At 42.7% G+C, this 23,627-nt stretch overlaps 1 protein-coding gene across 1 annotated transcript; it reads right to left on the reverse strand.

Annotated features, from left to right (window-relative positions):
- Positions 1-978: 978 nt before the first annotated feature.
- Positions 979-23,389, reverse strand: LOC115106095 (protocadherin-15-like). Its single transcript, XM_029628662.2, has 15 exons — positions 22,884-23,389; positions 16,504-16,610; positions 16,087-16,298; positions 15,896-15,952; positions 15,679-15,771; positions 15,505-15,591; positions 15,150-15,260; positions 12,302-12,475; positions 11,982-12,072; positions 10,704-10,810; positions 10,326-10,526; positions 10,069-10,200; positions 8,354-8,432; positions 5,547-5,728; positions 979-2,621 (listed from the first exon to the last, which is right to left on the reverse strand). Exons 2-15 carry the CDS (start codon positions 16,568-16,570, stop codon positions 1,593-1,595), a joined length of 2,622 nt encoding a protein of 873 aa, XP_029484522.2. The 5' UTR covers positions 16,571-16,610; positions 22,884-23,389; the 3' UTR covers positions 979-1,592.
- Between the last annotated feature and the right edge of the window lie 238 nt (positions 23,390-23,627).

The raw sequence follows: 23,627 nt of genomic DNA on the forward strand, positions 1-23,627 counted from the left end.
ATAGAACACACCCATTCCTTCTGGTTATTCACGAGAACACAATTTTGAAACAGTTACTGAAATCACAAAATGTGTTGACACATCATTCAAGTGGGGTTGAACCATTGTTTTTTTAGAAACAACACTAATGTCTTGTGTGGCCCTCTACAGAATGAAACTTCAGTTTACACTCTATAGCAAACACTAGTGACGCCACATAATCACTGTACACCATAGTTACACAGTGTTGGGGAATAGTGAACTACATGTAGTTTAACGAGTAATTTAATGACATGTTCCAGTACCTTGGTGGTAGTTGAACAACATTTTAATCTTGGTAGTGTTTTCAGTAATAAATGACCTTTTTCTGCCGTGTAGCTAACTACTAGAACTACGCACTACTTTGTTGCAGTAAGAAAAGAAAATGTAGGTGGAGGTCGAGAATTCTTTCTTTTTTTGGCATCAGACCTGTCTAATTCTCACTCGAAACACATTTTGTGTGCCTAATTCTCACTACACATTGTTTAACATCTGACTCCAGAGTGATCTGTTCTTGCAATATGTAGTCTGTGACCTTTCAGATTTAGATATAATTTTTAAGTAGTTTGGATGTAGTGAACTACTTTTTCAAATTCACTTTAGCTAAGTAACTATATTTTGTAGCTTAACTTATTGTAGCTTAACTTCATCCAGTGTGAAGTAATTGATGGCTTGGGTGAACTATATTTTCAGAGTTGCTTCCCCAACACTGTAGTTACATTGCGTGTGCTTAAATGTTGACTTTAATTACTGAAGTACTAGTCCTTCAACACTGCAAATTAAAGCAATACAGAATGGCTTCATTCGCGTTAAGGCTGGTCCCACACTGTTTTTCAGAAAACATGTTTTTGTTCTCAGATTTACATACGTCCATTTACTCAATCAAGACCTGAAAAGTGCTTGAGCTCATTTAGGCCCAACTGTCACGATCGTCGTAGTGAGGAGACCCAAAGCGCAGCGTGGTGTGAATACATTCTTTTAATGTAGATGAAAGAACACGACGAATACTAAACAAACGAACAAAATAATAAGATGAACGTGACCGCTATTAATACTGTCTGCAAACATGCATCAGAGACAACGACAAACACCTGCCACTGATTGAGAACCATATCAGGCCAAAACACATAGAAACAGACTAACTAGACATGCAACATAGAATGCCCACTCATATCACACCCTGACGAAACAAACAACTCAAATAATGGTCAGAGTGTGACACCAACATAATTATATGGAATTGGAGAGAGAAAAAAACATTTATATACATTTTTGTCTGTGTAAAGAGTTTGTTTGGCTCCATAATGTCCGTTTTTTAAATTTTTTTAAATAAATAGTTAAGAGTTATTTTGTATCTTCAATGTGAGTCTGAAGCCCAGAGTGTGAGTCTGAATGGTGCAAATGTGGGTTACTCGGTCATCTGTTTGCTTGATCACTGGTTTGTTGCGCTGCATTTCCCCCCTCGACGTCCTGATACTGGAGTAACGGGACCTGGTCGTCCTCCGAGGCTGTGTCATAATTGTCTGAAAGACACATCAGAGTGCATAGCCTAATATTGATTTTTCTGCCTCAGACTACTCTTCAGAAGTGCTTTTGTGCCCGTCTTTAGGTTCTCTGATTTGGTGTGTTTTCATCCTGTGGCTCTGAGGCTTTTCTGTGTTTGTTTGGTCCTCGGAGGCCTCGCTTACGTCTGCCGTCTCACTAGAAGCACCCAAAACATCTCTCGGCTTATCCGTCCTTTCCCCCTCGGACTTTCTCTTCTCTTTTGTGCCAACAGCGCGTTCCCACTGCTTCTCCCATTCCCTCTCCTCCTCTTTCTCCATATCCCTCTGCTTGTTCCTCTCCTTCTCTTTCTCCATATCCCTCTGCTTATCTCTCTCCTCCTCTTTCTCCATATCCCTCTGCTTATTCCTCTCCTCCTCTTTCTCCATATCCCTCTGCTTATTCCTCTCCTCCTCTTTCTCCATATCCCTCTGCTTATTCCTCTCCTTCTCTTTCTCCATATCCCTCTGCTTATTCCTCTCCTTCTCTTTCTCCATATCCCTCTGCTTATCCCTCTCCTCCTCTTTCTCCATATCCCTCTGCTTATTCCTCTCCTCCTCTTTCTCCATATCCCTCTGCTTATCCCTCTCCTCCTCTTTCTCCATATCCCTCTGCTTATCCCTCTCCTCCTCTTTCTCCATATCCCTCTGCTTATCCCTCTCCTCCTCTTTCTCCATATCCCTCTGCTTATCCCTCTCCTCCTCTTTCTCCATATCCGTCTGCTTATTCCTCTCCTTCTCGTCTTTTGTCACAGCCCCTGTGCTGATGGTGTTGTCACCTTTCCTGCTGTTGGAGATGAGGGCGGGAGTGAGGTCTTTAACCAGGGGCTCTGGCGTCACCAGTATAGGCAGCATGTCGCCTGTTACGGTACCGGAGCCGCAGTCTGGATGGCTGCTGTGGCAGCGTGGCGGCGGCGGGATCAGCGACTGTTTCCTGGTGTAGACCCCATGTCTCCCAAAGAGGCTTCCGGAACCTCCCGAGGCCTCGTAGTCTATGCTGAACCCTTCGTTCTGGTAGGAGACCTCCTCGACCAAGGGGATCATGGGCCGGCCCGAGTTCACCTGTCAATCACGGAAAGAAGGGGCAATTAGAGGGTTGCTTTGAGTTGAAATGGTTGTTTTGTGACTTGTTACGTTCCAACTGATGCAGTGTTGTCCTTGTCCGTTCAAAATTCTCATTGGTGTTGTTCAGAATTTCAGAAGTACATTGGACAATTATGGACAAGCAGTGTTTCAAATTCAGCACATTTTGACAGTGTTTGACAATGCCTGAAAAGCAGAGGCTGCGCGACCAGATCAAACCGCCCCTCCACACCCATACACCATCCCCCAGGATGCCTCTTCCCCACAGTTAAACAACATTCTATCCATGTGTTACTTTACGCACACATTTCTGAACAGCTGAAATAAAAATCCAGCAGCTTATATATTTTGTAGGCTAATTTAAGACGACATGATTGACGTGTATCTATAGATAACGCAGTAGCACAAACATGAGCAGTGCGCAAACAATATTTTTTTGCAATATCCTTTAACTAAATGTGGTGTGAAACCAAATGCATTTAGTCTACATGTCAAAATAATGTAGCCTATCCCTGTCTACACATTGCATTGGGGCAAAACTGAATTTTAACCTTAAATAACATACAACCGTTATTTCGTCTTTCAATCATCATGCAACACCAAACGATATGATAGACCACACATCATTGACATTCGCCAAAATAGCCCGTTTCACCTCTGGCCAGCGGAACTAGCACATACGCAGAAGGTACGGTTGGTCAGAGAATCTGGTCACGCAGCCACTCCGTTTTCGAAATATTCAAAGCACAACACATTAGCATACTAAATCCATAGAGATAGATACTAGATCTATTCTATGACTGAATCTATGATATTCCCCTTACACACGGGGTTGGGTACTGACCATAAATCGTCTTCAGTCTACGATGCAAAACATAAGCAGGTCAGTATTTCACCTCATCACCAAACTCAAAATAATTACATATGCAATACTTTTACATACAGTGGGCTCCAAAAGTATTTGGACAGTGATAGTTTCTATTGTTTTGGCTCTGTGCTACCATGATTACGGATAATCCTGACTGAATCATGAGTAATGATGAGTGAGCAAGGTACAGAGGCATAAATATCACACCCACCCAAAAAATGCTAACCTCCCCTGTTATTGTATTAGCATGTCTTGGGAGTATGATATTTGTGCGTCTTAACTTTCTCACCCATCATTATTCACGATTCATTCAGGATGATCCATAATAATCATGGTAGCATCCACATTTAATGTTTAGAAACATTAATTTATCATTTACAATAAAAGTGACTATTGGGCACAAAAAAAAATCTTAAAACACAACCAAAACAGAGTCACTCTGAGGAACTGTACCGTCTATGCTAGTTCTGTAATCATTGTGTCCTATGGATATGGGACCACTTCACTTTAATACTCATAAGTGAATTTGTCCCAATAGTTTGGTCCCCTAAAATGGTGCAAAATGAAAGCTGACAGTCTACAATTTAACCTCCTAATGTCATTTGAAATCCAAAGTGCTGGAGTACAGAGCCAAAACAACAAAAATGTCACTGTCCCAATACTTTTGGAGCTGTACATGTAACTATTATGTTACATGTGTTACTTTTACATATCACCAATGTGTAACATTTACATACAAAAAAAAACAAAGCAGAACCGCAACATCACAGTACAACCACAGGTGCCATACTTTCATTTGCATAATTATGCAATGGAAGTGCATCACATGTACGCATCTAACATTACACCATCTCACTGTCACAACCACATCACTCTAGTGCGTACGTCAAAGCAATGCATGCATAAAAACTCACCATCTGGAACCACCTTAAACTCTACATAAACAACATTAGTGAAAAGAGACGGAGTGTAGAGGGAGAGAGTGCGGAAGAGGGGAGGGAAGGAAGGAAGGAAATACGGTCTGATATGTTGTTTTAACTTGTAGTGCGGACCACTGGTTTAGGAGTCAGAGCTCAAAGGTTGTGGTTGATATGGCGTTACAGACATGTTTAATATGTTATATATATATATATATATATATATATATATATATATATATATATATATATATATATATATATATTAGTCTCAATGGATTTCTGCCTTGGATTACTCTGTAATTGTGTCACTAAAACGGTTGCGTTAAATAGCAAATGTGCCTACTACGGTATTTGCACGTGCACTCTAGCAAACAGCTCGCAGATACAGTGCAGGTAGGCTGGTCTACATGATGAGATTATTATGGATGTTTTTATTTGTCAAATGGCAGTCAAGCATCGATCATCATGTCACCAGAATCAGGCCCTTGATATTTATTGGAAAGGAGCATCAAGATCACCATGCACTTTCACCACCCTGTGAAGTTCATCATCATTTATTTCATCAGTAGCCTAATAACTCCCGAGTCATGGTGGGAGGATCGCGTGACTCCAAGTTTACTTGAATATGATGGTTATTATATCAATATTTGCGCTTAAAGGCGTTTCCACCTCCATTTCTCGCATAATTAATTTTACTGACACAACAAAATCCCACTTTATCTAGCGTGTTTTGTCGAAAATTGGAAAGTTTGGAAACACATTTTCTGTTTACTTCAGGCCTGTCGTGACATTTCTTATCTGACATGTACTTTACTTGCATAAAAAGGTTGGATGGAAACATGCTTAATGACACATTTAGTTTAGATTAGGCCTGTATAAGCATACTATCCTTAGTTGCTTGATTGTGTTCGATTGTAATAGTGGGTTTACATGTTTTTGCATGCTTATACTGTATGTATCCTTGCCATTCCTTATCATTCATGAATTCAGTCGCCACTGGCCAGAAAATGATCATTCAATATATATTTTTCACTTGTGTTCAGTGCTTTAGTTGCCCCTGTGTGTGTGTGTGTGTATACAGTAGTGTGTGTTATGTGTGCATGGAGCAGCCCTTACCACTTTGAGGTGTTTCCCCAGGGCGACAGCCCCTCGTCCGGCCGGGTTTTGTCTCTGTCTCCTCCTCCTCCTCTTGGCCCATCGGATCAGCAGGAACAGGGTTGTCACTAACAGCAGCAGCATCCCACCCATAATACCGCCAGCTATCCTCACATCCATGTCTCTGAAAGGTGTCCAAGGGACTATGGAGGGATAGGAGATGCGGGTTAGCGTATGAAGTCCAGCAGGTCACACAACGGGTCCATTTTCACTTTGCAACGGCTCATGCTCATAGCCCTGCAGAGTCTTACTCATTCATCCAGATGTTGTGCCTGAAGCCCAGTTGAAGAGAACGTTTGTCTGTTTTGTAAGCAGTCTCTGTCTACAGTTCTTTGAATGGGGAGAAAAATACATTCTGGGAAGTTTGAACAGCCAGTTGCCTGGTTTAACTCATCACATTGTGTCCATGTTGTCAGGAGTAGCGTGATTGACAGTGCATAGAAGGGGAGAGAGGGGCGTGTCCATGCTGTCAGGAGTAGCATGATTGACAGTGTATGGAAGGGGAGAGAGGAGGGTGAACTGAGAGAAACCTAAGTGGATCTTCCAGCAAGACAATAACTTCAACCACACATAGCCGATGTGAAATGGCTAGCTAGTTAGCGGTGGTGCGCGCTAGTGGCATTTCAATCGGTGACGTCACTTGCTCTGAGACCTTGGAAGTAGTGGTTCCCCTTGCTCTGCAAGGGCCGCGGCTTTTGTGGAGCGATGGGTAACGATGCTTCGAGGGTGACTGTTGACGTGTGCAGAGCGTCCCTGGTTCGCGCCCAGGTCGGGGCGAGGGGACGGACGTAAAGTCTATACTGTTACACACACATTAAAATCCACAAAGAAATGGTTTATCGGCCATAAAATCAACATTTTGCGATGGCCATCTTAGTCTCCGGACTTAAAAGCACATTGGAAACCTGTGGTTTGAATTGAAGAGGGCCGTCCATAAGCGCATACCAAGAATATAAAGGATCTGGAATGATTCTGTATGGAGAAATGGTCTAAGATCCCTCCCAATGTGTTCTCCAACTCATAAAACAATTTAGTAAAAGGCTCAGTTCCGTTATCCTCACAAGGTAAGGTATTGAAAACAGGGTGTTAATAATTTTGACCCCTACCTTAAAAAATATATATTCTATTACTTAGAACATATATATTAAACAAAATATATATTCTCTGAGCAATTTTATTAGTATTGTAATGAAACAGCAGGGAGCATGTCTCGAATCCTCGACCTTCGAGCCCGAGGTCTGGCGCACTAGCGCCTATAAACCCAGGGTCGTTACACTATCAAATCATTTTTACAAAAAGTTGGGAGCATACAAATATACTGTAGCTCCGTTTTTCAATTATATATTTTATAAAGTCATTTTTGCTAATCTTTGACACATCCAGGGTGTCAGTCATTTCGGACGCTTTAAATAAATCAGACGGTGGGGAAAGAACAAGTACGCCCGTCATTTGCGCACATTCCAATAATCTGATTTTACAAAGTGGATGTATTGTCAAATCCATCATGATTTTTGTTTTCTAATAGGCCCACAATGTGGTTACTATCTACTATGTAGATACAGTATGGCTGTTTTCGCTGCATAATATTTAGAAATAGTCAATATAGGGGTTAGAGAAGAGTTCTGTTAACTGCTGTTTGTAACATAGCTAACGTTAGCCATATAGAAATTGGTGGTGCTACTTGAAGCTGTGTTTAAGTGTAGGTTGGTGACAATGACATGAACATGTGTTGGAGTTGACATCCATACAAGCATTACACTCTGATTTTACCACAAATAGGGTGAAATGCCATAGCCTAAATGTAGGCTAATTTTGATGGGGGGGGGGGGGGCAATGAGGAGATTCTGAATCTTTCCCCCCTTGGGGTACGTGTGAGTGGCGTTGCCATGGCATTTCCATTGTTTTGGTCGAGTTCACTTTCTTTCCTGCATCTATAGGCTACACTGTAAGAAGATTGAATTGTTCTTTGTTGACTTTCAGAGAGCATAGTGGATTAACCAGTGTTGTTCTGCTCCCTATTGTAAGGATTTAGGATTAATGCATTTTAAACCCTCTACCATATTACTTAAGATTTAATTGTTTGAACAACAGCTGCTTTGTCTTTATGTGTGTGTGTGTGTGTGTGTGTGTGACAAGAACTGAGTAACATGGTGTGACTTGCATGTTGCAAAGCGGTGTACTGTTTGCTACATTTGCCTTGCCTGTCTCTGTGTGTGCCAATATTGAGCACATGGTGTGACTTGCTGCATGTTACAAAGTTGTGGTTAATCAGGTACAGAGAGGAGAGGCTCATCACAAGGTTTAACTGAGATGGAAAAATACTGAACAACACAATAGCAGGAACTGAGCAACTGTTACAACTAGGGTGTGATACCAGAACAGTGAGAATCTATACATCGACAGAGGGTGAACTCCAAGAACCACCAAGAGGCGGGGACTAGTCTGAGCGCCTGCGATAGGCTGAGCAAGTCTAAAACCACGCTCAGTATAAGAACAGCTGTTTACGTACATCCTGTCAGTTCTCTGTTTGCCCTGCGAGGGACAGAGAGCCCGTATATACGAACATTGCATTGACCATTTATTGCTTGAATTTAATTAAAGATAATTAACAACAGATTCTGATCTGAATTTGATTCTTTCTGATACGGGATTCGAAAGACGCAGCCTCTAACACTATGTTGTGTGTGTGTGCACAGTACTGTCATTTTGACAGTACTGTGGCCCTCCCCCCCGCCCCCCCCAATGCATCAGTAATGCTCAGTACTTACTTGGCTGGCTTCTTTGTAGCAGCTCTATGTCGACTGAGGCTTTAGCAACTTCACCTGATTCCTCATCCATAGCGACCACCTATAAGATAAATAATGATATTACAGAGAACTGTACTGCCCTACCAAACTGCTCATTTGGTCTAAAATGAGTTTATGCAGTTACTGCTAACATCACCCCAATTTTCTCCAAAACACAACACCATACAGGCAGGATACTTGTCCACATGATTAAGCATGTATTTAATGTAGCAAAAATGACATTGAGTTACTGTGAAACCAAGGTAAATAAAAGCAATATTTCTCAGTTCCACACTATGAGCAGTTACTGCCTTTTAGCTTGATAGGGCAGTGTAGATTCGGAGCCCTAAAAAATGATTCTGTGTATTTCTAACCCTAAGTGAAGCTAATTTTAATGTGAGTTACCTACAGTTGTATTACTACTGGACCACTTATTGGCCTAACCTAGCTATACAGTTAGCCAGGAATGACTAGTAAAACCAACTGTCCCTGTTTAACAAACTCATCTGGGTTTTTACACTGAAACAAATATATAAATGCAACATTTAAAGTGTTGGTCCAGTGTTTCATGTGCTGAAATAAAAGATCCCAGAAATGTTCCATACCCACAAAGTTTATTTCTCTCAAATGTGCACAAATTTGTTTATATCCCTCTTAGTGAGCATTTCTCCTTTGCCATCCACAGGACAGGTCTGGCATATCAAGAAGCTGATTAAACAGCGCGATTAATACACAGGTACACTTTGTGCAGGGCAATAAAAGGCCACTCTAAAATGTGCAGTTTTGTAACACAATGCCACCGATGTTTTGAGGGAGTGTGCAATTGGCATGCTGACTGCAGGGAAGTCCACCAAAGCTGTTGCCAGATAATTGAATGTTCATTTCTTGAGTACAAGCCCTCTCCGTCCTCGTTTTTAGAGAATTTGTGTATGGTGTTGTGTGGGTGAGTGGTGTGCTGATGGCAACGTTGTGAACAGAGTGCCCTATGGTGGCGGTTGGGTTATGGTATGAGAAGGCATAAACTATGGACAACGCACACAATTACATTTTATTGGTGGCAATTTGAATGCAAAGAGATCATGACGAAATCCTGAGGCCCATTGTCGTGCCATTCATCCGCCGCCATCACCTCATGTTTCAGTATGTTAATGCATGGCCACATGTTGTAAGGATCTGTACACAATTCCTGGAAGCTGAACATGTCCCAGTTCGTCCGAGGCCTGCAAACTCACCAGACATGTCACCCGTTGAGCATGTTTGGAATGCTCTGGATCCACGTGTACGACAGTGTGTATCGTACCACAAAGAAGCTACAAAGAAGCCAGCCAATTCCTGCCAATATCCAGCAACTTTGGCATAGCCATTGAAGAGTGGGACAACATTCCACAGGCCCCAGTCAACAGCCTGATCATCTTTATGCAAAGGAGATGTGTCACACTGCATGTGGCAAATGGTGGTAACACCAGATACTGACTGGTTTTCTGATCCATTGCCCCTACTTTTTTTTAAAGGTATCTGTGGCCAACAGATGCATAGCTGTATTCCCAGTCATGTGAAATCAATAGATTAGGCCCTAATGTATTTATTTCATTTGACTGATTTCATCATATGAATTGTAACTTAATAAACGTAGAAATTGTGTCATGTTGCGTTTTTATATTTTTGTTCAGTATATATTTGACTGATTATGACCTTACCTCTAGGATGAGCCTGTCGAAGGATCGTAGGCGGTCAGTCTTAGCGATGATAACCCCTTCCTCTGTGATGTGGTACAGTCCAGTGGTGGCTCGTGTGGGCTGGAGAGAATAATGCATTTTTGGATTCACCCCCTGCAAATGGAGGGAAGGTGAAGCAAGACAGGATGTACCAAGATGGGATGGAAAAAAAACATTTGTTTATTATCCCTTTAAACAAACTAAATGTAGTCAGACACACACATTATCCCATCGCTTACATCTACAAAGTCCTGGTCTATGGCTTGGATGAAAAGCACCTCGTTCCCATAGGTGGAGACTAGCGTGGCAGGGCTGGAGCTCTCGATGATGAAGCCCTTGTACGTGGTTCTGTTAAAGAGGGGAGGGAACCGGTTCTCTGCTAGCACCCGGACCAGCGCTGTCGCCACACTGTACTTCTTTGGGTCATTCAGCTGAGATGCCTGTAGATGATTTGATGGTGTTTTCAATGTCAAACAGTCCAGGGAGATCCTTTTTCAGATCTATTCGGTTAACAAATTAGATTTTAAAAGGCTCTTAGTATTGGACTTAACTTTGTCTTTTGTGGCTTTTTGATAAGGCATGCTATTGATACTAGTGCTTTTATCAGATTTTCTTACCATGATGCGCAGTCGGAATATAGGTGTCATATGTCTGTTTTCCACCCGTTTTGTCATTGTGATCTCTGCTGTTTGGTTGTCAATCTGAAACCTGTTTTTGTCAGCACCTGAGGCACATGTGTTACAGGTAAATACACGGGATGCCACACAGAATGACCATATACAGTTGAAGTCGGACGTTTACATACACTTAGGTAGGAGTCATTAAACTTATTTTTCAACCATCCACAATTTTTTGTTAGCAAACTATAGTTTTGGCAAGTCGGTTAGGACATCTACTTTGTGCATGACACAATAATTTTTCCAAAAATTTGTTCACAGACAGATTATTTCACTTTATAATTCACTGTATCACAATTCCAGTGGGTCAGAAGTTTACATACACTAAGTTGACTGTGCATTTAAACAGCTTGGAAAATTCCAGAAAATGTCATGGCTTTAGAAGCTTCTGATAGGCTAATTGACATAATTTGAGTCAATTGGAGGTGTACCTGTGGATGTATTTCAAGGCCTACCTTCAAACTCATTGCCTCTTTGCTTGACATCATGGGAAAATCTAAAGAAATCAGCCAAGACCATGCAGCCATCATAATGACCATTGTTGTGTTTGGAGGAAAAAGGGTGAGGCTTGCAAGCCCAAGAACACCATCCCAACCGTGATGCACAAAGTTGTGGCAAAATGGCTCGAGGACAACAAAGTCAAGGTATTGGAGTGGCCATCACAAAGCCCTGACCTCAATCCTATAGAAAATTAGTGGGCAGAACTGAAAAAGCGTGTGTGAGCGAGGAGGCCTACAAACCTGACTCAGTTACACCAGCTCTGTCAGGAGGAATGGACCAAAATTCGTCCAACTTATTGTGGGAAGCTTGTAGAAGGCTACCTGAAATGTTAGACCGAAGTTAAACAATTTAAAGGCAATGCTAACAAATACTAATTGAGGGTATGTAAACTTCTGACCCACTGGGAATGTGATGAAAGAAATAAAAGCTTAAATAAATCCTTCTCTGCTATTATTCTGACATTTGACATTCTTAAAATAAAGTGGTGATCCTAACTGACCTAAGACAGGGAATTTTTACTAGGATTAAATGTCAGGAATGGTGAAAAACTGAGTTTAAATGTATTTGGCTAAGGTGTATGTAAACGTCTGTCAAGTGTAAGGCTGCAATGCAATCCTTTCAAAATAGAAATATTAGAGCAGTCTACTGGCCTCTCAATAGGCCTTGAAATTGCCTATTGGCAATGGATTAAGCAGACACTATTGGGTAGGCCCACACCTGAGAGAATGGAGTAGAGCAAAGGCGTATCAAGGCTTCTGTCTCCGTCTTCGGCATGAATTGGACCAGGAGAGAAATTCAGTAACATGTCCTGAAACCAGAGAATTACTGCATCTTAGAATCCACATGGATTGTTTAATCAATCAATTGTTAAATCTTGACTCCTGCCAGTTCGCCCTCGCAAAAGAGATTTATAACTTCAAGTGTCTTTCCTGGTTAATATATTAAGGTTTATTGAAAAAAAGAATCAATATTGCATGCAATATGCAAATCCATATCATTTGAATTCTACAATGAATGTACTAAGCAGTAGTCATCACCTGGTCCTTTTCTGTGATGTTGACCACGTAGATGGGGTTGGTGCAGACAACCGTGTGGTCGTGGTCCTGGGAGATGGGTGTGCACGGTAGGAACTGAGGGTAATGGTCGTCCCCGTCCTCCACGTTCACAATCAGTGAGGCGGAAGTGTTGTACCACTCCTTGGTGTTGGTTTCCTGGAGAAAGAAATGTATATTATCTAAGCTTCAGTAATGATACCCAATATAATGGAAAACTCTTCAACCTAGCAAGACAGAGCAAACCCTTACTGGAAAAACATGATTTCACGTGAAAATCACAATTTTACATTATACATTTTTACATGTCTTGCACATGTGAAGCCATGTGTTTTTGGACCACTTCACAGGTGTTGATATTTCACATCAAGTTTCTCATGTGGATTTTCACGCGATCACATAACCTTTCACATGTGGATAAAGATGTTCACATGGGATTTCACAGGTGATGATGCCCTGCAAACAATATTGAGTCATTATGATACACACACTGTCACAGCCTAATCTGTTCACCTGTCTTGTGCTTGTCTCCAACCTCCACCAGGTGTCTTTTATTTTTTTCCCCATTATCCCCTGTGTATTTACACCTGTTTTCTGTTTATCTGTTGCCAATTTGTCTTGTTTTGTCAGGTCTTATCAGCGTGTTGCACGTTTCTCCCGTTCTCAAGTTTTTCTTTTATAGGTCTTCCCGGTTCTGCCTGTCCTGACCCTGAGCCTGCCTGAATCTGCCTTGGATTATGAACCTCTGCCTGCCCTTTGCCTACCCCTTTGTTATAATAAATATTCTGAGAATCAAACTGAGTCATGTTACACACAACACTTTTAACATGGTGTTTTCAGTTGACATATTTGACACACTTTGACAAACATTACTACATTGTGGATGTTTATTTATACAGTAATTATCATTCAACATGTCCTTCCCTGGGATTTTTACTCACAAACCCCTTGGTTCACAGCATTCTTCCTGCTACGTCACAATATCTGTGTCAGTAACCGATTTAGACCGAATTGCTACACTTTGGACGTCAAATTAAATCCCAACCTTGTTAAAAATACAGTCAAGAAACACGATTATATTTATCTTAGTGATTCAGGAGTAACGTAAAAACAGAATAATATACCCCACCAACATTGGACAACTATACAGAAGACCCTCAAATTGCTGGAATAAGTAAATTAAATCAAAGATGTGAGAATAGTCAGAATAACTGAAGTATTTCTAAAACACGTTTTCACATGTGAAATGTCAATCTTTGTATGAACTTGTGACAATCAAGAGCTGCGCTGTAAAAACCTCTTCAGGATCTGACCCTTTTTTTTCAATTTTTACCAAAAATGACATACCCAAATCTAACTGCCTGTAGCTCAGGACCTGAAGTAAGGATATGCATATTATTGATACCATTTGAAAGGAAACACTTTGAAGTTTGTGGAAATGTGAACTTAATGTAGGAGAATATAACACATTAGATCTGGTAAAAGATAATACAAAGAGAAAAAAAGTTTTTATTTTATTTATTTTGTACCATTTTTGAAATGCAAGAGAACAGCCATAATGTATTATTACAGCACAGGCGCAACTTATTTTGGCCACTAGATGGTAGCAGTGTATGTACAGCAAATTGCAGAAATGTATTCTTACCAGCCTCCATTATATCCACAAACCTGGTGGCACAGTGGGAACTTCAGGTAGCTAGCAACCAAGAGGTTGTGAGTTCAAATCTTAGTCAAGTGAGGTTGAGTCCTAAGTAATCAGCGTACTGTCATTTAACATTAACACATGGATATAGCTAATAAAATACCCTAACTTGTTATAGATTTACTGTATTTTCACCGCAACTAGACAAAAACCTTACAGGACCATTACACATTTTCTAAGAACGTCTTTAAAAAAAACGTAGTTGGGGATGTCCCTGCAACAAACCGGGAACTACAACAAAACATGGAGGGGACCATGACTGCTTAAATGTAATTAATGTAAATGATGTCTTTCAAAGTCAAATGTTCTAAATTACATTTCACACCTGGGTTTTCATATGTGCTGAAATGTTATATGCAATACCATGACACACATGTGTAGTGTCATGGTATTGCAAGTAGAAATGTTTTATCTCCATGTTGTCACATTTATTTCACATTCATTTCACATGAGATCATGTTCTTCCATGTTCTCACATGTTGTCACGTAGTTTTATGTCATGTTGCTTCACATGTTGTCATATTAACTTCACATTAAATCACATTTGATCACACGAGTTCACTGGAAATTCATGTGGACTTTGGTCGGGAGACCGGTATTCAGCCCAGCACCGTCCTTCCTCAGCATTTGAGATTTTAGGTTTGAGAATGATGCTGCCTGCAAGATGCATTGTAACTATTTATGATCTGTTTCTCGGCACAAAGTGTTTGACGATGGCTTTACTCATAAATAGTTGAGTAGATTATAATGCTATTACACGGCTAGTCAGGCAGTGGCATAGTAATAGATGACATATCTTCAGATTATAATTATATTGTATGACTAGGCAGGGCGGGGCACAGTAATAGCCTCTGGCTTTCGTAATTATTGGCCTCTGGCCTCAATGTGTTCTGGTTGATTAATGAAAAAGGGGATTAGTAGCAGACATGGGTTCAAATGGTATGTGTTTTCCTTCAAATACGTCAGCTGTGCTTGATTGAGCATGTCTGACTCAATGAGCCCATTGAAATAGTTCAAGAAGTTGAACCCCGTCCATCTGGGACCTCAAGACAGGCTCAATCAAAACGCTCAAAGTATTTGAAAGAAAACAAATACTATTTGAATCCAGGTCTGATAAGTAGCGGGTCTTACCACAGCGTAGATGACTAGCTGCAGCTTGGTTTTGGTCTCATAGTCCAAAGGCTTGTCCAGGATTACTTTACCACTGTTGGGCAGGTCTATCCTGAAGTAGCTGGCATCAGGCTGGGATGAGAGAGAACACGGAAATGAATGTTCATTAAATTAGTGCACCGATGGTCTACTGAGCGATTGACACAGAGGTGTAATCAGCAAGGTTAGGAGGTATAGGAGCATTTTAAAATATAATTAATTTGAGTAGATGTTGGGTTGTCGCTATAAGTGGATATATTGGGTCATTGTTTGAAATGAACAGGAACATGACAACAGGATTCAGCACTGTGGTGAGTTCAAACTCATGGTACCATACCGAGGCTCTGTCGATGATGTAGGTGACGGTGTCTCCATCAGCATCGATGGCCTTGACAGTGAAGACGACAGAGTTGACTGCAGTGAGCTGAGGATTGATGAAATACAGAAGACCTGTCATTATGCATCTGAAACACAACATTATCTATATTATCAAAGTGTGATGTATCTTTACCTCACTTATGTAACGCGGTTGTATAGTCTTCTCAAGGAACCTTGGTTTGTTATCGTTTTCGTTCAGGATCTCAACCATGACCCTGTATTCACTCTAGAGGAAGAAAACAGTAGTTTCAGAACTTCCGTTTAGACATTTCCTCAACTTTTGAGGCAGTTCACATTCTAATTCCCCAGGTTGTGAATAACATGCTGTAGGCCTGGTTGAGATGGCTTACTTGTATTATGTCGTCTTCATAACATGTTAATGCTGCCATCAAAACAGATCCCTGGCGCTTGGAGAGAAAAAGCTTTTCATTATGGTTAAGTATGAACCGTCAAAGATATGAATGTGTCCTATTCAATCAAACCTGGTTTTCTGGCATAAGACTTAAAACAGGAGGACAGCAACAGCGTGATGCCTTATTACCTCTCGATCCAGGACTCTTAAAATGGATGAGTTGAGCCTGATGGTTCTCCCTTCTAGGTAGAACCAATTGGCGTTCTCTCCGGTGAGGCACAAGCGGATGCTATTGACTCCTGTAGGGTCCCCGACGATGCTGAGGTTCGCAATGAACTCTCCTACGGGTCGGTTCTCGCTCACCGTCGCAAAGATGTCTGACCCACCCAGGCAGAGGCTGGCTGTCAATCAACAGACACAGATTTGGGGTCAATGGCTTTCAATTTCAATGGCATTTCAATGACTTATGCACATTAGCGTTTCAGCCATAAGTAAGTAGCATTACAGTTTTGGTTTAAGCGGTTCAGTATTAAAACCATGTTGAGGCGACTGAAGAAGCGAGACTGCTATTCCCCACAGTGAGGGTTTGATTGAACTCTGGCCTACCTTTTATGACATGGTAAGACATGTTTATTGCCAGCTGGCAGAGGAACAGCCCCCATGGGTTCAGCATCTTCCTCTGGCCTCCTGAGCCTCCAGTCTCTCAGCCACAACTGCAACCCACAGAAACCAGCAGCAACACAAAATGGCAGTGTTACATTTGGTCCCTCTTTGGTCACTCTAATCTAGCAGACAGGATGTTTCGGTTACTGTACTACCAACTTACTTTTGTCTTCCCTAAGTACCCCTGAAGTACCCCGTTGTGCATTTTACCAGTAGGACTAGGGTCTCATGAGTCTTCTCAAGTACCCCCTGTGGATAGGCCAAGTACCCCCAGGGGTCCGATTCCCCCTTGTTGGGAACCACTGCTACAAACTATTTGGTCCCTCTTTGGTCACTCCTAACAGCATTCTGCCAAGGCAGTTACGGTAACCTGCCCGGTAACATGACTTTCACTGCAGCCTCTCTCGTTAAACCCCACCTCAGTGTCCACTAAGTGCCCTCGGTGCCTGAAAGCTTTTTTGGGCTCCTCATATAATTCACTTTTAAATCCTATATAGTTTCCTTTCTCTGACGTTTATTAGGCCTATGTATTATACCAAAACAGGGCCATTTGTGTCATTTACCATAATTCATTATGACTAATGTTGAGTAATGAACCACTCCCTTCGGTAAATCCTTTCATGTTTGTTTTGTTTTATGTTGTTGATCACATTAAACAACTGTGGTTTGATTAGCCCGTGGCCAGTGCTAGTCAATTGTTAGCCTGGGTACCAGTCTGTTCAGCTATTCCACTCCTTGCCATGCTAAACATGTTTGGCATGACATTTCCATATGGAGTTGACAAGAGAGCATAAACAGACTGGCACTCAGGCGAATCATTTGTTGCTAGGTCCATTCTTCAGATTGCTCTGCCCATGACTGTCCACTGAGTGTCTGTCATGCTCCTTCATGCTCTCAGCAGTCAGGACCTGGACTGGTAACACACCTTTACTGCTCTCAACTTTACTGTCATAGAATCTTACTTTAATATACACAGCTCCAAAAAATAAAGGGAACACTAAAATAACACATCCTAGATCTGAATGAATGAAATATTCTTCTACATAGTTGAATGTGCTGACAACAAAATCACACAGAAATTCTCAATGGAAATCAAATTTATCAACCCATGGAGGTCTGGATTTGGAGTCACACTCAAAATTAAAGTGGAAAACCACACTACAGGCTGATCCAACTTTGATGTAATGTCCTTAAAACAAGTCAAAATGAGGTTCAGTAGTGTGTGTGGCCTCCACGTGTCTGTATGACCTCCCTACAACGCCTGGGCATGCTCCTGATGAGATGGCGGATGGTCTCCTGAGGGATCTCCTCCCAGACCTGGACTAAAGCATCCGCCAAATCCTGGACAGTCTGTGGTGCAGCGTGGCCTTGGTGGATGGAGCGAGACATGATGTCCCAGATGTGCTCAATTGGATTCAGGTCTGGGGAACGGGCGGGCCAGTCCATAGCATCAATGCCTTCCTCTTGCAGGAACTGCTGACACACTCCAGCCACATGAGGTCTAGCATTGTCTTGCATTAGGAGGAACCCAGGGCCAACCGCACCAGCATATGATCTCACAAGGGGTCTGAGGATCTCATCTCGGTACCTAATGGCAGTCAGGCTACCTCTGGCGAGCACATGGAGGGTTGTGCGCCCCCCCAAAGAAATGCCACCCCACACCATGACTAACCCACCGCCAAACCAGTCATGTTGGAGGATGTTGCAGGCAGCAGAACGTTCTCCACGGCGTCTCCAGACTGTCACGTCTGTCACATGTGCTCAGTGTGAACCAGCTTTCATCTGTGAAGAGCACAGGGCGCCAGTGGCGAATTTGCCAATCTTGGTGTTCTCTGGCAAATGAAAAATGTCCTGCACGGTGTTGGGCTGTAAGCACAACCCCCACCTGTGGACGTCAGGCCCTCATACCACCCTCATGGAGTCTGTTTCTGACCGTTTGAGCAGACACATGCACATTTGTGGCCTGCTGGAGGTCATTTTGCAGGGCTCTGGCAGTGCTCCTCCTGCTCCTCCTTGCACAAAGGCGGAGGTAGCGGTCCTGCTGCTGGGTTGTTGCCCTCCTACGGCCTCCTCCACGTCTCCTGATGTACTGGCCTGTCTCCTGGTAGCGCCTCCATGCTCTGGACACTACGCTGACAGACACAGCAAACCTTCTTGCCACAGCTCGCATTGATGTGCCATCCTGGATGAGCTGCACTACCTGAGCCACTTGTGTGGGTTGTAGACTCCGTCTCATGCTACCACTAGAGTGAAAGCACCGCCAGCATTCAAAAGTGACCAAAACATCAGCCAGGAAGTATAGAAACTGAGAAGTGGTCACCACCTGCAGAACCACTCCTTTATTGGGGGTGTCTTGCTAATTGCCTATAATTTCCACCTGTTGTCTATTCCATTTGCACAACAGCATGTGAAATTTATTGTCAATCAGTGTTGCTTCCTAAGTGGACAGTTTGATTTCACAGAAGTGTGATTGACATTGTGTTGTTTAAGTGTTCCCTTAATTTTTTTGAGCCGTGTATTTGACTGTTTACTGTTTAAATGACTGTGTTTACATGCCACCTGTGGCTTGAGTGTACACATGCACACGCTGCTCAGTGTAGTTATAAGGTTCCGTGTGAGAATTAGTCTGTCTGACTCGCGTGTTTGGAAGGTCTCGTCTGACCTCCCTGACCTAACAGCACAAGAGGATCATGAGGTGAAGTACAGGCACCTCACGCTGGTCGCCCAAAGTTTCCTTTACTTATACTATGCTTGCTTAGTAACAGAGATACAAAATGTAGAGGTTTTTTTCTCTCACTTTTTCAGTTGAAATTTCATGGAAGACCATGGTTACTTGGTGTTCAGTACAAATAGTTTGGTTTAGTAAAAATAGTACCTTATGAGGAATGTGATAACTTTTACAGACGTAGCACTTAAGATTATAACTGCTGATTTGATGCGCTTAAAATATAATTGTCTTGTGCCAAATTGGAATAACGATGGCACCATGGATATGTTGGACAAAATATTAAGAACGCCTTCCAAATGTTGAGTTGCTTCCCAGAGTTAAGTTGGCTGGATGTCCTTTGGGTGGTGGAACGTTCTTGATACACACGGGAAATGGTTGAGCATGAAAAACCCAGCAGCGTTGCAGTTCTTGACACAAACCGGTGTGCCTGGCACCTACTACCATACCCTGTTCAAAGGCACTTAAATCTTTTGTCTTGCCAATTGACCCTTCCCGAATGGCACACATACACAATCCATGACTCAATTGTCTCAAGGCATAAATAGTATTCTTTAACCTGTCTCCTCCCCTTCATCTACACTGATTTGAGGTGGATTTAGCAAGTGACATCAATAAGGGATCCCAGCTTTCAACCGGTCCCTGTCTGAGTCTGTAATACCAACATGTTTCAAGCAGACCACCACAGTTCCTGTGCCCAAGAACACTAAGGTATCCTGCCTAAATGACTACCGACCCATAGCACTCACGTCTGTAGCCATGAAATGCTTTGAAAAGCTGGTCATGGCTCACATCAACACCATTATCCCACAAACCCTAGATCCACTCTAATTTGCATACCGCACAAAAAGATCCACAGATGATGCAATCTCTATTGCACTCCACACTGCCCTTTCAAACCTGGACAAAAGGAACACCAATGTGAGAATGTTATTCATTGACCAGAGCTCAGCGTTCAACACCATAGTGCCCTCAAATCTCATCACTAAGCTAAGGACCCTGGGACTAAACACCTCCCTCTGCAGCTGGATCCTGGACTTCCTGACGGGCTGCCCCCAGGTGGTAAGAGTAGGTAACAACACATCCGCAACGCTGATCCTCAACACGGGGGACCCTCAGGGGTGCGTGCTCAGTCCCCTCCTGTACTCCCTGTTCATTCATGACTGCACGCCCAGGCACGACTCCAAAACCATCATTAAGTTTGCTGATGACACAACAGTGGTAGGCCTGATCACCGACAACCATGAGACAGCCTATAGGGAGGAGATCAGAGACCTGACCGTGTGGTGCAAGGACAACAACCTCTCCCTCAACCTGATCAATACAAAGGAGATGATTGTGGTCCACAGGAAGAGGAGGACCGAGCATGCCCCCATTCTCGTCGACAGGGCTGCAGTGGAGCAGGTGGAGAGCTTCAAGTTCCTTGGTGTCCACATCACCAACAAACTACATGGTCCAAGCACACCAAGACAGTCGTGAAGAGGGCACGACAAAACCTATTCCCCCTCAGGAGACTGAAGATATTTGTCATGGATCCTCAGATCCTCAAAAGGTTTTACAGCTGCACCATCGAGAGCATCCTGGCGGGTTGCATCACTGCCTGGTATGGCAACTGCTCGGCCTCCGACTGCAAGGCACTACAGAAGGTAGTGCGTATGGCCCAGTAGATCACTGGATCCGAGCTCCCTGCCATCTAGGACCTCTATACCAGGCGGTGTCAGAGGAAGGCCCTAAAAATTGCCAAAGACTCCAGCCACCCTAGTCATAGACTGTTCTCTCTGCTACCTCACGGCAAGCGGTACCGGAGCGCCAAGTCTAGGTCCAAGAGGCTTCTAAACAGCTTCTACCCCCAAGCCTGAACAGCTAATTGAATGGATACCCAGACTATTTGCATTGCCCTCCCCCCTCTACACACCACTGCTGCTACTCTTTGTTATTATCTATGCATAGTCATGTACATATTATGTACATATAACCTCAATTACCTGGACACCAGTGCCCCAGCACATTGACTCTGTACCGGTACCCCCTGTATATAGCCCCACTATTGTTATTTACTGCTGCTCTAATTATTTGTTATTTTTATCTCTTACTTTTTTTTGAAGATATTTTCTTAAAACTGCATTGTTGGTTAAGGGCTTTTAAGTAAGCATTTCACTGCTGTATAATAAATAATACAATTTGATTTGATTCACCTGGTAAGTCTAGGTCATGGAAAGAGCAGGGTTTTAATGTTTTGTACACTCCATGCATAATATTGATTGGGTTCATGGCTCTCCCCCAGAAAAACAAATCACAACCACTAATTTAGTGTGGCTTGTATACAGTTTTTTTCATCTACAAGGAAAACAACATTTTAACGTTCTTAGAACAGTTATTTTTAGTCTTGCACAATAGAACATCTATTAAAAAGAGTAGAGACTGACTAAACAGCTGGTAAGGCTGTGGATAATGCAGTGTGTGTCTACTGGTTATTAGAAGTGGAGTCAGTCTTTCTCTGGATTAATACCGTCATTAATTCGATTGAAATACCTTCACAACAGGAAGTAGGTCTTTGTCACACGGGCAGATGACAGGGGATTAAATATTGAATCTAGTTCCATATCCTATCCAGCCCGATTTGACACACCTGCCCCTGGCAGATACAGACGTAAGTGTGTGTTTGTGTTTCCCCCTTTTGTGTTTGTGTCACCCAAATGTCTCCCATGTGTGTGTGTGTGTGTGTATGTGTGTGTGTGTGTGTGTGACTGGGTCAGTCTGGTTCACTATAATGAGCCTCACCCGGCCTGCTTTTGTCTGTTGCTGGGAATTGAGGTTCTAGTTGAATAGGCCTGCGTTGCCCAGTTTGTTTCTTTCGGAAAAGCTATCTGAACTCATCCCTTGCCCTGCGCGCATCACACTTAACTAAACTCATTAAAGTGCTTTTGATAATAACTGAACAAAGCAATTACTGAGCCATTAGGCCTCGCTTCGAGCATTCCCTAAACTTAACGCTATCCTTAACCCTATGCTTAACACTATCCCTAACCCTTTCCTTAACCCCTAAGCCCTAGGCCTCGCTAACGTTAGCCTTCTACTGTACCTAACGTTAGCGTTAGCCACAACAAATTGGAATTGGTAACATTGCATATTCGTAACATATCATACGAATTGTAATTCGTAGCATATCGATTAAGGACAATCTCAATTGAATACCCAGGTTGAGTCATAGCAATAACAAAATGTTAATCCATTATGATATTTTTGGTCACACACACCAGATATTAATTCACTTCATATTATGTTCCCTAGTCTAAGTATTGTTTGTAAGTATCACCACTTGGTAAGGAGGCAATGGAGGTCGGACCCCTTTAATGTACATGTAACTCAAGGTGATGTGATGTCAATTTGTAAGTCGCTCTGGATAAGAGCGTCTGCTAAATGACTTAAATGTTAAATGTAAATGTATGTCACAACGATATGGACATTTGTCAGAAGGCTTAGCACTTCACCCACATTCTTACATACATACATTCATGTACACACACACACACACACACATTTTTTTCTACACTTACTAACTTACACTAATATACATATAGGCTCACATCATACTCACTTTCGTCCAGTAGCTGAATGGTCAAAGCCTGAGCCGAGGCTCTCACGCTCGGGGTATCCTTCGCCTATTCTCTCTGTTCCAGCCCCTCGGTTTCAGACACATATTTCCCCCTGTGGCAGAACTTTCTCCCAGGGTCAAACGATCAAGAGCAGTGACGACAGCACTAAACACTCCAGTCCCGCTTCTCCTACCACCACCGGTTGAGCCTTGTTCCCCCAAGCATGGGAGCGTGGCAGAAAGAGAGCGGGAGAGAGAGAAAGAGGGAGGTGTATGTGTTGGGAGAGAGCATTAAGAGCTCCTGCGTAGAGCACAGACCGGGGCTTAGCTGGCATTTGGGGCTCCCGAGTGGCGCAGCGGTCTAAGGCACTGCATCTCAGTGCTAGAGGCGTCACTACAGACACCCTGGTTCGAATCCAGGCTGTATCACAACTGGCTGTGATTTGTTGTCGGATAGGGCGGTGCACAATAGACCTAGCGTCCTCCGGGTTTGGCTGGTGTAGGCCGTCATTGTAAATAAGAATTTGTCCTTAATTGACTAGTTAAATTATATATATATATATATATATTTGTAACAATCCAGGACAGGAATAGCCATCCAGCACAGCAGCTGAGAGAGACCGAGAACAACGCTGGCTGTGCTGCTAATGCTAATGACACTAAACCAGCCTAGGGGTGCGAGTAGAGATCTCCCACCAAGCCCACGTATCACTCTCACTAGTCACTATGATCCCCCTGCTGGGTAGT

This window comes from Oncorhynchus nerka, linkage group LG23 (assembly GCF_034236695.1).
Source record: "Oncorhynchus nerka isolate Pitt River linkage group LG23, Oner_Uvic_2.0, whole genome shotgun sequence".
NCBI lineage: Eukaryota > Metazoa > Chordata > Actinopteri > Salmoniformes > Salmonidae > Oncorhynchus > Oncorhynchus nerka.